This window comes from Manis pentadactyla, chromosome 4 (genome assembly GCF_030020395.1).
Source record: "Manis pentadactyla isolate mManPen7 chromosome 4, mManPen7.hap1, whole genome shotgun sequence".
NCBI classification, from domain to species: Eukaryota; Metazoa; Chordata; class Mammalia; order Pholidota; family Manidae; genus Manis; species Manis pentadactyla.
The window spans coordinates 155359505-155374283 of NC_080022.1; the positions used below are offsets into that span (position 1 = coordinate 155359505).

General features: G+C 38.6%; 1 protein-coding gene across 1 annotated transcript in view; it reads left to right on the forward strand.

The window, feature by feature from the left end:
- Positions 1-306: 306 nt before the first annotated feature.
- The window catches only part of BCAS3 (BCAS3 microtubule associated cell migration factor), a 623923-nt gene continuing 609450 nt past the window's right edge, over positions 307-14779 (forward strand). The window contains exons 1-5 of the mRNA XM_057499516.1: positions 307-364; positions 1331-1351; positions 2770-2857; positions 9472-9526; positions 14430-14505. Coding sequence (XP_057355499.1) covers positions 307-364; positions 1331-1351; positions 2770-2857; positions 9472-9526; positions 14430-14505 — 298 coding nt within the window. The remainder of the gene's footprint in view (positions 365-1330; positions 1352-2769; positions 2858-9471; positions 9527-14429; positions 14506-14779) is intronic.

Below are 14779 nucleotides of genomic sequence, written 5' to 3' on the forward strand. Positions count from 1 at the left end.
GGAGGATTTAACTTTCTAGTTGGTGAAAATGAGATATGCTCAAGAGAAATATGCAAAAAACATTTCAAACACAACAAGGAAGTAAGCCAGTCATAGAAATAACAGCAAAAGGAATTCAGAAATTTGGAAAGATTCCTTGTTTAGTGAGTTTAATGTAGGAAGCACATCCTAAAAGACCGAAAGTTCTGAGGATTTGTTTAGTGTAAGAAGATAATTGTTCAGAATCTTATTAGCCAACGTTCAAACATCAGCCTGATAAGTAGCGCTCTGGGTGTTCTATTTATTGGCATTGATTATCAAGAGCAAATGGGTGGTTTCTTGGCTCGCTCTCCCCCCGCCTCAGCTAATGAACTGCATATGTCCGGTGAGGTAGTTTTACTAAACTTTTCCCGAACTCCTCCACTGTGTTGAAATCTTTTAAAAGTTTTTTTTACTGCCGTATTAGCCAATTTGTTACAAATCCCATGTCTAGTAATAAACCATATTCTTATGGGATTGAGGGATTGTCGAATTAAATATGATAATACTTATTCAGTGTTTTAGGACTGGACAGAGCGTTCGTTCAATATATCAATAAATGTTATCGTTATTATAATAGAAATGTAACTGACGGAATGACACCGATGAGGGCTTGAGCTTCTCAACTCGGGAGACGGAAACAGGTAAGGAAGGCGTGGTCCAAACACCTAGCTTAAACAGACACGATCGCCAGCTGCGTTCCTTACTCGGATCAAACACCAACTCGGCTCCAGGGCTGCTCACCCTCGAAAACCGGCCTAGGCTCCCGGAAGGTAAACACACCGAAAAAGGAGGGGCAGAACGATGGTTCTGGATGGATAAGTGGCCAGCTAAAAGTGATTGACAGCTGCCATGTCCACGTGCTTTGAGCTTCGAACCAGCTGTCGCGAGAATTCGATGTAAACAGACCCGTCCCCTTGTCCTCTGACGTCCAGACCGTGAAGCTCAGGTCGGGGCCCAGGGATCTGGGGCATGATGCTGTTTGACAGAGCCACGAGAGTGCAGTCTGCAAAGGAAAATAGACGTCCTTTGTGCCTGCCTGCGTTCGCAACCGAACCTGACACCCTGGCTTCACCCGAACTGCATGCTGTTTTGTTTTCCCACGAGCCCCAGCGGATTGGATAAATTCAGGAGGCGGGTCCGCCTCTTTCCTCCTTGCTGGTTGGCGAAGCTGACCTCCAAGGGCGGTGCCCGGTCGTGGACAGTTTGCTGTTGGGATTGGCTAGAAAGGTAGTTCCGGTGAGGCGTGGTAGGAAGTGGTGGCCGTCAATCACGCGGGACTCCAAACACTGAGCCCTGAGCTGGAGAACAGCGTTTACCGGCGGAGCGGCCGGTGAGAGGGTTGGTGGGACTGTGGCTTTGGGGAGGCTTGGAGAAGACGAGGGGCAAGCAGCATGAGGGGAGAGGGCTTGGCTGGCAGGAATTCGAAGAGGAAGAGCTGTCGAGGTGGAGGGGGAGGGGAGTAAGGGCAAGGGGCCAGAGGGCGGGCGGGGGAAGCAGTGGCCCCGCTTTGGAGGTTAAGTGGGTAGCGCTTTGCTCGTGTCTTTAGGGTGAGTGAGGCCAGAGGGGCTAGCGAGGGTGTTCCTCTAGAGACAGGGCCCTTAAAGGACAGTTCTCGAGAGGCTGTGTTTCGGGAAATAAAGGGTGGAATGGGAATTAAGGGTTGAGGTGCTGGAGTGTAAGGTATCCACCGAGGGAGGAGTACCTGGGCTAGTGGGGCAAAGGGTGATTCGGTTTAGCAGATGGGGCTCATAAGTATGGGAGTTTTCAGGTAAGGTGACGGAATGCCCCTTACTTAGAAGTGATGGTTGTAGGGGCTTTCAAGATTAGTTCCAGGCAGTGGACTTTTCCTGAGCCCTGAAGAGATCTTTAATATCGCTGCCAGTCCTCTTTTAACCTTAACCAAGTACATACACGCCATGCTCTTAAAACCTCGCCAGTGATTCAGATGCTCATTAGACATTCAAGGATCAGGAGCCAAGTGATGTGACAGTAAAGAATAAGGGGCTTTTAATGTCATATAAGTTTTTATTATTTATTTAGACTCTGGTGATTAGGTTACAATAGCCGGTGAGAGGGCCAGTAACAAACATGATTTTAAAATCTTGTTATATTATGATCATGCAGTGTCATAATTTTTTTGTAGATATATTTTTTGGGTATATAATTGGCATATTAGTTACAGGTGTAGAGGTGTACAACATAATGATTCAATATTTGTGTATATTGTGAAGTGACATCCATCACCATTTATAGTTAAAATATGTAGTCTTATAGATTCTGAGCAGTCTTAGTTGGAAGGTATTACCTCACTGTTCCATTTTGTCTTGAAATATTGTACCATATGTATTTTCACCATGTCAACATAAGATTTCAGTAAATTACTCTATTTTGGCTTACAAAGGTATCCTATTTGTTTTAGTAAAGTGATCCTGAGCTGCACTTCTCCATCCCATGATCTGGTTCTCTTACCTTTTTAGTTTGTGTTAACAATGGATTAGAGAGTCCTGCAAAAATCTTAAATAGTGTTGCGGTTCTTGGTCCAAACAAAAAATCTCATCATGATGTGAAAATTTTTTATCTATGTCTTCCTTACCTCTCATACCCTTTTTCTCTTGCAGTAGATTGCTTGGAAAGTTTCCTACATTTTAAATATTTTTGACAATGGATTTCCAGCAAGTGACCATAAGTCTTCCCCCACATTGAAAAACAATGATCAGTTTTTTTTCTATTTTTTTGTTCTGGAAACAGGTTTTTTGAACGAAGCTATGGCTACAGATTCCCCCAGAAGACCCAGTCGCTGTACTGGTGGAGTTGTGGTTCGCCCCCAGGCTGTCACGTAAGCAAATATCAGATAAGCCTAATAACCGAAGAAAAGATTACTCAATAGTAACTAATATTCAGGTTTCCTTTCTGAACAGTGCTTACTTTTGTAAAATCTATTTAATCTTGGCTTTATAGGATGATAAGTATCATTGCTAAGGCCAAGTAAAAGGAATAATTGGAGGGTGAAGTTGATGTATTCAGCACATTAGAGTATGTGAAAAGCACTCTGCTAAATTCTAAAGAGTAATGCTTTTCACATTATAGTTTGGACAATTAGTGGGTCATTAAGTCAGTTTGGTGGATCAGGTTCATATTTCAAAAAAGAAATAGAACACAATAGAAAATATGGTTGGGAGTTAGTATTGTTTTGTGACACAAATATATTCATCTGTGTGTATATGTTTACTAGATCATGATATAAAATGTATCAAGTTTCAGTGTCATAAAGAGTACATTTCAATAGACGGAGCATTCTTTGACAAAACGTATCTGTACTTTTTAGGAGCATGTAATCTAACATGGTTTTAAGATAATGTGTACTTGAAATCATTATAATCAATAGAAAAAATGCCAATAAGACAGCATGAGAATTTAGAGGGAATATTTTGGTGGGAATGTTTTAGTATTTTGAATCTGAAAATGTTTCAGTAAGGAGCTAACATTTCACAGTGTACTCTAAAGGCTGAATAGAGTTTCGGCAATTAGAATCAAGAGTATGTTTTAGGCAAGGCAATAGAGTGAGCAGAAGTGTGTAAGGCAAGCTATTTTCATAAATGAAAATATAGGAAAGTTGTCATATTTAAAGTAGGTTAGGATGGACTGTTAAGATCCTTCAGTACCTGGATAAGAATGTGAAACTTGTTTTCTATGATCTTTTAAAATGTTCAAAGGAAATTGTAGCATTTTAGATTAGTTCCTTTGGGCAGCTTAACATGTTACATAATGATTGCTTTCTCAGACTAACAAAAGTATATATGCAATATGCTGTTTTACCATATTACTTCTTTTTTTTCCTTCCTCCATTCCCCAGGGCTATATTTCTTTGGTAACTATGGACGATGGCAACAGCTTAAGCTTGTTATTAGCTCAGAGTTAGGTATTATTTCAGGCTTTATTTTACAGGTGAGGAAACCAAAGCAGAGAGAACTTAAGTAAATTCTCTTAGGTAACATCCAAAAAGGGGAATCTTGATCAAACCCAGGCATTTTGTCTCCAGAGTCTGTTCATTTAGGCAGTATTCTTTGCTGCTTCACTATATGGTATTCAACATATATTGCTTTTTGGAATGCAATACATAATTTTAGTGTTTTAAAAATATCTTTATTAATTTAATGTTCTTTTAACATGTAATGCTGACACATTTGCTTCATGCCTAAAGTATTGGCTTATTGATTCTGGAGATACAAGGCAAATATGAGAGATGGATTCCTTTCTGTAATAAAGTTTATATTCTCCTGGGGGAAACAGTAAATGAGTAAAGTAATTAAAGGCTCAGATGACTGCACAGTGTGCTTTTATAGAGAATGACTGGGGAGTGTGACTTAAGGCTGTCAGGGAAGGCCCCTCTGAGGAGGTGACACTTAGCTGGAGATCTCCTTGGGAAAGAAAGCTTGTGTAAAAAGGTCTTGATTCAAAGAGCTTGGTGTATCCTAGGATTGAAGTTGCATATGACTACAGCAGAGTAAATTAGGAAAGTGGCAGAAAAATGAGGTCAGAGAGGTAGGCCTGATCAAAATTTTTTATTTTTTTAGGCCTTATCAGTTTTTGTAGGTATCTAAGCCATATTTTTTATGGATTTAGGATAACTCGTAGTATTTTCTTCAAATGTACTTTTTCACATCTCTCTGAAATGAATATGATCTGAAATTCTTGAAAAGAAATTATTTTTCTTCACTTGCTGATTCCATATTTTTCCCATTTAAAATATCTTACTGTCCTTAACAGTATAGTTTTTATTATTGTTGTGCATTTTATTATTTTTTACTTTCCAGTCTGTGCCAGAAGTTCTCTGAGGACTTTTTAATAACTCTTTAATAGCTTCTTCTAATGTCTGCACTTGCAACAAAATGCAGATTCTTTTTGCTATATGCAGGTAAGAGATTAGGTTCATAACCAATTTAAAGAGAAGGTCACTAAATACTGAGTCATCAGCAGCAGTTTTTCTTGCTCTAACTAGGGCATTCTTCTGCTCTGAGTCAAGAGGAAGGTCTGGCCTTAGCCTTCTGCCTTCACTCCTTCAAATACTAGTTAGAAATTATCTGTATCAAGTTAACAGAGCATGACTTTTTTTTTTATTAATAAATATCATTAATATACAATCTTATGAAGGTTTCACATGAGCGATGTTGTGGTGACTACATTCACCTGTATTATTGATTCCCCACCTCCAGACCCCAACACAGTCACTGTCTATCAGCATAGTAAGATGCCACAGAGTCATTACCTGTCTTCTCTGTGCTACACTGTCTTCCTCATGACCCCTCCTACACCATGTGTGCCAGTCATAATGCCCCTCAATCCCCTTCTCCCTCCCACCCCACTCACCCTCTTCCACCCCTTCCCTTTGGTAACCACTAGTCCGTTCTTGGAGTCTGTGAGTCTGCTCCTGTTTTGTTCTTTCAGTTTTACTTTGTTGTTTTACTTCACAAATGAGTGAAATCATTTGGTACTTGTCTTTCTCCGCCTGGCTTATTTGACTGAGCATGATACCCTCTAGCTCCATCCATGTTGTTGCAAATGGTAGGATTTGTTTTCTTATGGCTGAATAATATGCCATTGTGTATATGTACCACATATTCTTTATCCATTCATCTACTTATGGACACTTAGGTTGCTTCCATATCTTGGCTGTTGTAAATAGTGCTGCAATAAACATAGGGGTCCATATGTGTTTTCAAATCTGGGATCTTGTTTTCTTCGAGTAAATTTCTACAAGTGCAATTTCTGGGTCAAATGGTATTTCTATTTTTAGTTTTTTGAGGAACCTCCATACTTCTTTCCACAATGGTTGAACTAATTTATATTCCTACCAACAGTGTAGGAGGGTTCCCCTTTCTCTGCATCCTTGCCAGTATTTGTTGTTCCTAGTCTTTTCAATGTTGGCCATTCTAACTGGTGTGAGGTGATAACTGATTGTGGCTTTATTTTGCATTTTCCTGATAATTAGGGATGTGGAGCATCTTTTCATGTGTCTGTTGGCCATCTGAATTTCTTCTTTGGAGAAGTGTCTGTTCATATCCTCCACCCATTTTTTAATAGGGTTATTTGCTTTTTGAGTTTTGAGGCCTGTGAGTTCTTTATATATTTTGGATGTTAGCCCCTTGTCAGATATATCGTTTCTAAATACGTTCTCCCATACTGTAGGATGCTTTTTTGTTCTACTGATGGTATCCTTTCCTGTACAGAAGCTTTTTAGCTTGATGTAGTCTCATTTGTTCATTTTTGCTTTTGTTTCCCTTGCCTGAGGAGATGCATTCAGGAAGAAGTTGCTCTTGTTTATATTCAAGAAAGTTTTGCCTGTGTTTTCTTCTAAGAGTTTTATGGTTTCATAACTTACATTCAGGTCTTTGATCCATTTTGAATTTACATTTGTGTATTGAGTTAGACAATAATCCAGTTTCATTCTCTTACATGTAGCTGCCAGTTTTGCCAACACCAGTTGTTGAAGAGGCTGTCATTTCCCCATTGTATGTCCATGGCTCCTTTATCATATATTAATTGATATATGCTTGGGTTAATATCTGGACTCTGTTCTATTCCACTGATCTATGGGTCTGTTCTTGTGCCAGTACAAAATTGTTTTGCCTACTGTGGCTTTGTAATAGAGATTGAAGTCAGGGAGCATAATTCCCCCTGCTTTATTCTTCCTTCTCAGGATTGCTTTGGCTATTCAATGTCTTTTGTGGTTCCATATAAATTTCAGAACTATTTGTTCTAGTTGGTTGAAGAATGCTGTTGGTATTTTGATAGGGATTGCATTGAATCTGTAGATTGCATTAGGCAAGATGGCCATTTTGACAATATTAATTATTCCTATCCTTGAGCACGGGATGTATTTCCATTTATTGGTGTCTTCTTTAATTTCTCTCATGAGTGTCTTGTAGTTTTCAGGGTATAGTTTGTTCACTTACTAGGTTAGGTTTATTCTTAAGTATTTTAGTCTTTTTGATGTAGTTGTAAATGGAATTGCATTCAGTCCATTTACGTTTAGGGTGATTACTGATAGATATGTACTTACTGCCATCTCAGGCTTTAGGTTTGTGGTTACCAAAGGTTCAAGGGTAGCTTCTTTATCATCTAACAATCTAACTTAACTTAGTACTCTGTTTTAAACAAAATCTAAAGGTTCTTCTTTTTTCCTCTGTTCTTTTTCTTCCTCCTCCACTCTTTATATATTAGGTGTCGTATTCTCTACTCTTTGTGTATGCCTTGACTGACTTTGTGGGTAGTTGATTTAGTAATTAATTGGGCTCCTTCCTTTACTGTAGTTTTATTTTCTCTGGTGACAGCTGTTTAGTCTCAGGAGCACTTCCATCTATAGCAGTTCCTCCAGATACACTGTAGAGATGGTTTATGGGAAGTAAATTCCCTCAACTTTTGCTTATCTGGAAATTGTTTAATCCCTCCTTCAAATTTAAATGATAATCTTACTGGGTAGAGTATTCTTGGTTCGAGGCCCTTCTGTTTCATTGCATTAAATATATCGTACCACTCGCCTTTGGCAAGTTTCTGCTGAGAAGTCTGATGATAGCCTGATGGTTTTGCTTTGTATGTGATCTTTTTTCTCTGTCTGGCTGCTTTTAATACTGTGTCTTGTCCTTGATCTTAACCATTTTAATTATTATATGTCTTGGTGTTGTGTTCCTTGGGTCCCTTGTGTTGGGAGATCTGTGCACTTCCATGGCCTAAGAGACTACTTCCTTTCCCATATTGGGGAAGTTTTTCAGCAATTATTTCCACAAAGAGACTTTCTATCCCTTTTTCTCTTTCTTCTTCTGATACCCATATATGCAAATATTGTTCCGTTTGGATTGGTCATTCAGTTCTCTTAATATTCTTTCATTCCTAGAGATCCTTTTTTCTCTCTGTGCCTCAGCTTCTTTGTATTCCTGTTCTTTAATTTCTGTTTTATTTACTATTTCCTCTCCCTCATCTAATCTGCTTTTAAATCCCTCCATTGTATGTTTCATTTCGGATACTGTGTTTTTCAAAGTTTCTGTTTCTTTCTTGAAGTACTCCCTGAGGTCTTGAATACTTTTCTGTAGCTTCATGAGCATGTTTATGATTTTTATTTTGAAATATTCATCAGGAAGATTGGTGATTTCAGTTTCACTTAGCCCTCCTTCTTGTGTTTGTGGGATTTTAGTGTGTACTAGGTTCTTTCACTGTTTCATATATTTATTGATTACTCTGGAATAATAACTGTGTAGGCAGTACCCTCTAGTGTCCAGAAAGTTTACTTTCTGGAGCTACCCAGCACCTGGAGTGATGGTGGGGGTTACAGGTGAGCGTCATTGGAGCATGTCGGTAGGAAAGAGCTCTTTCCTGCTTCCCGGCCGCAGTGCCTGCCTCCACTTCCAGGGCCAGTGGGATGAGCTCACAGGGAGGAGCCTCTGCTTTATGCCTCTGTAGCTGCTGTAGGTGGTGCTATCCTCAGACTGGCCTGGCACAATGGTGGGGGCAGTAGGTTTGTGGGCGGAGACAGCAGGTTTGCAAGCTGGTGCTGGCAGGGAGGAAGGAGTGAAAGGCTGTGTAATGTGGTGGGTGGCCTCAGTGCACATTGCCAGCCAGGGGGATGGAGCACCTGAAGCTCTTGATAGTTCCCAACCTGCTGGGCTGAGTGTGCTGGGACGATTTTGTCCACCTGTCCTTTCTCCTGAGCAGCAAGCTCTGTGTATTCCTTGCTCCTTTAGTAGTCCTCTCACTTTTGGAAAGTCTTTCAAGGTGCCCACCTTTCTTTTGTCCTGGAGTGTCCAGTTGTAGGTAACTGTTTTCCGCAATTGGTGGAATCTCAGTCTCTCTGAGTATTCTGCCTGTCTTTGCTTTCGAACCCCACTGATCTCCAGAACACCATGTAATGTGGGTGGTTTGTACTCCTGGAGCAGATCTCCAGGGCTGGGTATTCAGCAGTCTTAGGCTTCTACCCACCCACCTCCAGCCCTGTTTCTCTTCCTGCCAGTGGGCTGGGGTAGGGGGAAGGGCTTGGGTATCGCTGGATTGTGACTTTGCTACTTTATCCTTTTCAGTGAGGTCTCTCTTTTCCCCAGATATAGGAAGTCTGTCTCAAGTCATTTTTCCAGTTGCTCTTTCAGGATTAGTTGTTTTTGCTGTATTACTGTATTATATGTGGTTTTGGGATGAGGTTTCTGTCTCACTTTGCATGCTGCCATCTTTAAGCCCTTCTGATCTATGACTTTTAAGAAGAGACAGTGTTTAAAAATGTTGAAATCTCATTTGCATTGAGTAACATATACAGAGAAACTAGAAAGCAGGTTAGCAGAATTATCAGATGATGAGAATGTTCTTTTTTTTAATATTATGACTGACTATTTGGGCATGTAGAAAGAGCTTTTCCATGTTATGTCTTACACTGTCATGATGAATTTTGTCTGTTCCACCCTTTTCCAGGGAGCAGTCTTACATGGAAAGTGTTGTGACTTTTCTACAGGATGTTGTGCCCCAGGTAAGTGTCTGTGTGTTTTCAGAAATTGTAGGTTTTACCATTGGCCAGGAAAGCTCTGAAATGTTCTGTTTCTTAAACTTGAAATTAGTGTCATCAGCTTCAGAAAGACATGGTGTTTTAACATCCTAAGCACTGTTATTATTATTAGGTATGTATTAATTTTGCGCTGACAGTGGCAGAATTATTATCCCTCAGGACTTGCTCTCCTAGTAGGAATCAAGGTGAGTTGTTAGTTGAGAGATAGGACTTGGGACTCTGTAGTTGGGTTCTACTTCCAAACTATTTCTTATGTCATAAATATTGCTTGTCTGAAGTGAGAAAAGCAATATATACTTTGCATTTCATTTAATTAATTAAAAAGATAAGTCTATCTTTTTTAGACTTAAGCATCCTAGTGAAGTCTAAAAATCCAGGTTTCAGTGTGTTAAACAAATTGTATTAACTAAATAGTATACTGAGCACAAATCTGTATCACCGTCATATTGAGTAGCATTTTTATGACAGATAGAGTATGCCTTGTTACTCTAAATTACAAGAAAGTAAGCCTCTTACTGGTCCCTCTATGTAAATATGAGAATAAAGACTGAGAGCAGTCCTCCTGGGATCGTCTCTGGTGCACTGTTGTCCAGATGTAATGTAAGTATCACTTGGCACACTTGTTAAAAATAAAAATTTCCAGGCCCCTCTCCCAGAGAGTTTGATTCAGGGGAATCCAGGTGGCATCCAGCAGCTTGTGTCCATAGTAAGAATGTCAGGTGATTCTTGTGAAACAGTAGCTATGGGAAGTGCTGTTTAGTGCAACTCCTGGGGGGAAAGGTTTCTCTTTTCTCCTGTGGTGATGTCAGTGTTCCCTTCCAAGTGTCAGACTTCCAAGGTATCTGTAATGGCACTAAAAGGACATCAATAGATCCAGTGTTCCAGCTTCTTAAGCATCCTAGTGAAGTCAAAAAATCCAGGTTTCAGTGTGTTAAACAAATTGTATTAATGAAATAAGGGAAGGTACCCATGAATGTTGGTATTCCTTTATTATGTTCAATCAACTTTAATGCAAATAGGCCCCAAGGAAGAACAAATGCTTTCTTTTCTTGAGGAACTTGGTTAATAAGGGAAGTCAAAATGCTTGAAACACAAGCAGTAATAGTAACCTGTCAGTAAGTGTTAAATGTGATAGTACAGATTGAATATTTAACTGCTAAGGGAAAGCATAGCCAAGAGACAGTGAAAGAGTCAAGTTCCAAAGCACATTGGAAGTAGCATTAGTTGAAATGAACAGGAAGGTTGGGTAATTGAAGTTGAAAGAAATTGGCTAGCTGAATAGAATAGGCAACCAAAGCTGTAGAGTGTCTTGTATGCCACACAAAATGCCAGGCTTAGAGAGAAATCTGGGACAGAAATCCAACTTGGTCTTCTACAAACTGCTCTCTTCTCTTAAACCCTGAGCCCTGGCTTGAGGCTAATTCCAAGGAAGGGGTATTTAAAATTTTTGGTAATTGCCTGCCCTGGAGTGCCCCTTTATCGAATTTTTACAAAGGCATTTTTTGTGTTACTGGAACCCCTGTGTAGTGATCTGTTTTTGAAGGAGAGAAGGAGAGAAGCTGTGATCAGAGGCTTTGAGGGAATAGTTGGAGAGTTTGCTAGAGAAACAGAAATACTCGATTGAGTAATAGATTGAAAATAGAGGGCTGCTAAAACTGTTAAAGTAAAAATGTTTGAAGGCAGAAGATAATTTAGATTTTTATAATCATTATACATTAAATATTACATCAGGGATAAGCTGTGCATTTGTAAAGGTTTGGACCAGAGTAGTAACTATGGAAGTAGAGTTGTAACCATGGCTCTGAGAATTAGAATCTTCATTCATGAAATTTATATTGTCCAAGTTATTGTTCTAGTTACTGTGGAAAGAAAGCAGAAATTCAGGCAGGCAGATATTTTACTTGAGCATCTACTATGGGGCAGGCACTGTGTTGATACCCTAAAGTTTCATGGTCTAGGGCAGCATTTGGCAAACTTCCTGTAATGGACTAGATAAACTTTGCAGTTCATACAATCCCTGTCACAACTACTCAGCACTGCTTTTCATGTAAAGGAAAGGGTGTGGCTGTGCTAAAATAAGACTTTATGAACATAGGTGGTGGGGCAGATTTGGTGACTCATGGTCCCTTTTTTCCTACATTTAATCCAGAATTCCCCATTGGTACTTTACAGTCAGCCATTTGGAAAATGATATTTTTTGCTGATGTTATGTTCCAATTGCTGCTCGATTCTGGGAATCATCAAGTTCATGGAGCCCAGAAATTACTCTTTGGGTCTCCAAATACCCCCAATAGGGAGAAAATCTGTTATTAGACTGGTATCAGTTTCTTCAGTTATCACAAATAGAGTGAATTCCCATTGCGTTCAATAGGTGTCATTGATGGCTGGTAAAAGCCCTTAGCTGTGTCCTTTGATCTAATACTTACGAAAATTTATTTTAAATAATTCAACAGAGAAAAAGTTGAAGCTCAGAACTTCCCATTTCAGTATGTATGAAATTTTCACATTTTCAATGTAAAAAATTAGAGGCAGCCCAAATGTTAGCAGCAGTCAAGCAAATTATGATAAATGGTCCCTATAGAATAATTTGCTAAAATTAAAAATTACACTTTTAACAATAGCACATAATAGAAGTTATTTTCTCTATAGTGAAAAAGTAAAACAAGATATCTACTGTGATTGTGACTGTATCTTTTAAAATTCAGCAGTAACTTTGCACTTATGAATGTGTGTATCTGTTAGAAACCAGATAAAGAATAAAAAGAGAAATAAATCCTGTCAGTAGTACGGTGAGAGTTTTGACTCTAAAGAAGACACTCAGAGCAGTTGGATCTTGCTTGAAGAAGGAGGGCTAATAACCAGTGCTGGAAGGACAAAACTTTAGTGTAGCAGTGCATTGATCTCCATTTTAAGGTAGCAAGTGTAGGCTGGTTGGGCGCTGGATGAGTCAATGCCTCACTGAGAATAAAATATCGAAACATGGGCAGAGTATATCATACACTGTGAGGCCAAATGACACGATGTCACATGTCTTCTTTGTGCAAACCTGCAGGAAGCCACACAAGAAGTCCCTCTCAGATGCTTCAGTCAACTTCACAGAATTGTCTCAAAAATGCTTAGTAAAGGGGAACCATGTCTGCTAAGGAGAGAGGAAAACTTGGCATAGCAAAGGTATATGAGACTTGTTACGGTCTTATTTTGCCCTGAGGGGGAAAGAAGGGAAGTTTGAGAATCCCAGTGCACTTACGGCCTCTTTCAGCCTTGCCTTGTTCTGCCTGTTGCCCAGGAATCAAAGGAGAGCATCTTGCAAATGTTGCAAAGGAATTGGGAGAATGCTGAATAATGCTGTGGGTGATAAGAAGCAGCCTTATTATAAATCTGCTAAACCAAAGAAAATTGTGAAAAAATGTCACTGCTTTACTGTGATATAGGTAAAAAGAAGTGGTCCTAAATGCACTGTGGTATCTTGGATTGGATCCTGGAGTAGAGAAAGAATGTTAGTGGAAAACCTGATGAAATCTAAATAAAGTCTGGGCTTAATAGTAATGCATCAATATTACTTTCATAGTTTTGACAGATATACCATGGTAGGTAGGATTTGGTTAGATTGTTAACATTAGGGGAAATTGGCTGAGGGGTGTATGAGAGCTCTATGTAATGTATTTAATAATCTGAAGTTCCTACAAAATAAAAAGTTTTCAAGGAGGAAAAGAGCAAGGTCAAGGCAGAAGAGGAAGAAGATGAGGAGAGGGGGGCTGAAGATAAAGTTGATGAATTAGTTGGTGCTAATGCAGGTTTTCTTCTTCGCTAAAGGAATTAACTGTCCCATACATATCTCACTTGTTCTTTTAAAAAAAGACAATTGAGATCATAAGGATGTGTAAGATAATTTGTGTGTGTAGTAAACCTACTATTAAAGTAACCCTATTTTAGTAGTATTTTCAGTGGCCATTAACCTTGTATGGTATAGTTTGGAGGCTGTATATTGGCATGGCAGTTTAAAGCAGGTCATTACATTTAAATGCACATTAAATGCATTTAAAGCACAAATTATATATGGGATGGTAGTTTTTGTATGCTTTTCTTACAGGTTATATTAAATAATTATTCTGTGAACTGTATCACTTTATAATTGAAAATGTTTTAGCTCTTTTGTTGACATTCTAAGTACTTGTAAGTATATATAATCTTCAAGCATTTTTAAATAAAAACATTTGCCTTGTGGAGAGTTGACTCCCTTTGAATACTGATGGGTACTGTTGACACTTTTCCTATGACTTGATGGCAGTTTGTGCTTATCTTTGCGACCCTTGCAGGCTTGCAGGAACCAGCTGATAGGTTGGATCTAGAAAGCTAGATAAAATAATGAAAAAGTAATACTTTTTTTTTAAACCCCCAACCCTAGCCCATGCCCTTCAACCTAGAATTGGAGATGAGCAGAAAGTAATACTCTTGAAAATTCTAACTAGAGTGTAATTGCCTGATCATAAACATATGGGGACTAAAAAAGATATGTATAGTAATTTTATTTCTTAAGCCTTCTTATCTTTGACCGATATAGGGGGTGATTTAGTTTTTTGAGCACCTTTGAATGACAGTGATGCTTCCTAATAGACTATGATCATTGTATTTTAGGTTTCTGCAATTCTTTAATAGCTTAAATATCATTTTATGACCAAGATGATCAGATTACTGGATAACTTTCTTTGGGAGTGAAAATATTACAAAATATGCTAGTTCCCAAGGTATAGGATTGATGAAGTTGAAGAGCGATAGGGTTGGCTTTATTTAAATTGCTTTTTGTTTTGAACATCAGTAATATTAGACCTATAAAACATTTTTATTCAAACATTTGTTTATTATGCAGGCTTACAGTGGAACACCTCTAACAGAAGAAAAGGAGAAAATAGTGTGGGTCAGATTTGAAAATGCAGATTTAAATGGTATGCTTTTAACTTTTTCTGGACATGTGAATTAAATGTTTGTTTGAGGTTGACCTCATTAGAAAAAGATTGCTTTTTCTTACAGTAGTTTTCAAATAAATTCATTTTTAATTGAAAAAGTAACATAACCATGATACAGAAACTTTATTAGAATGAATACTGTATTGTACAATTCTTTAATTGTAACATGCAATGCTTAACCTTAAACTTTAAGTCCAAGTGAGATAAAAATTTCTTAGGAAAGAAGTTAATCAAGTGCCATAAGTTGAATATA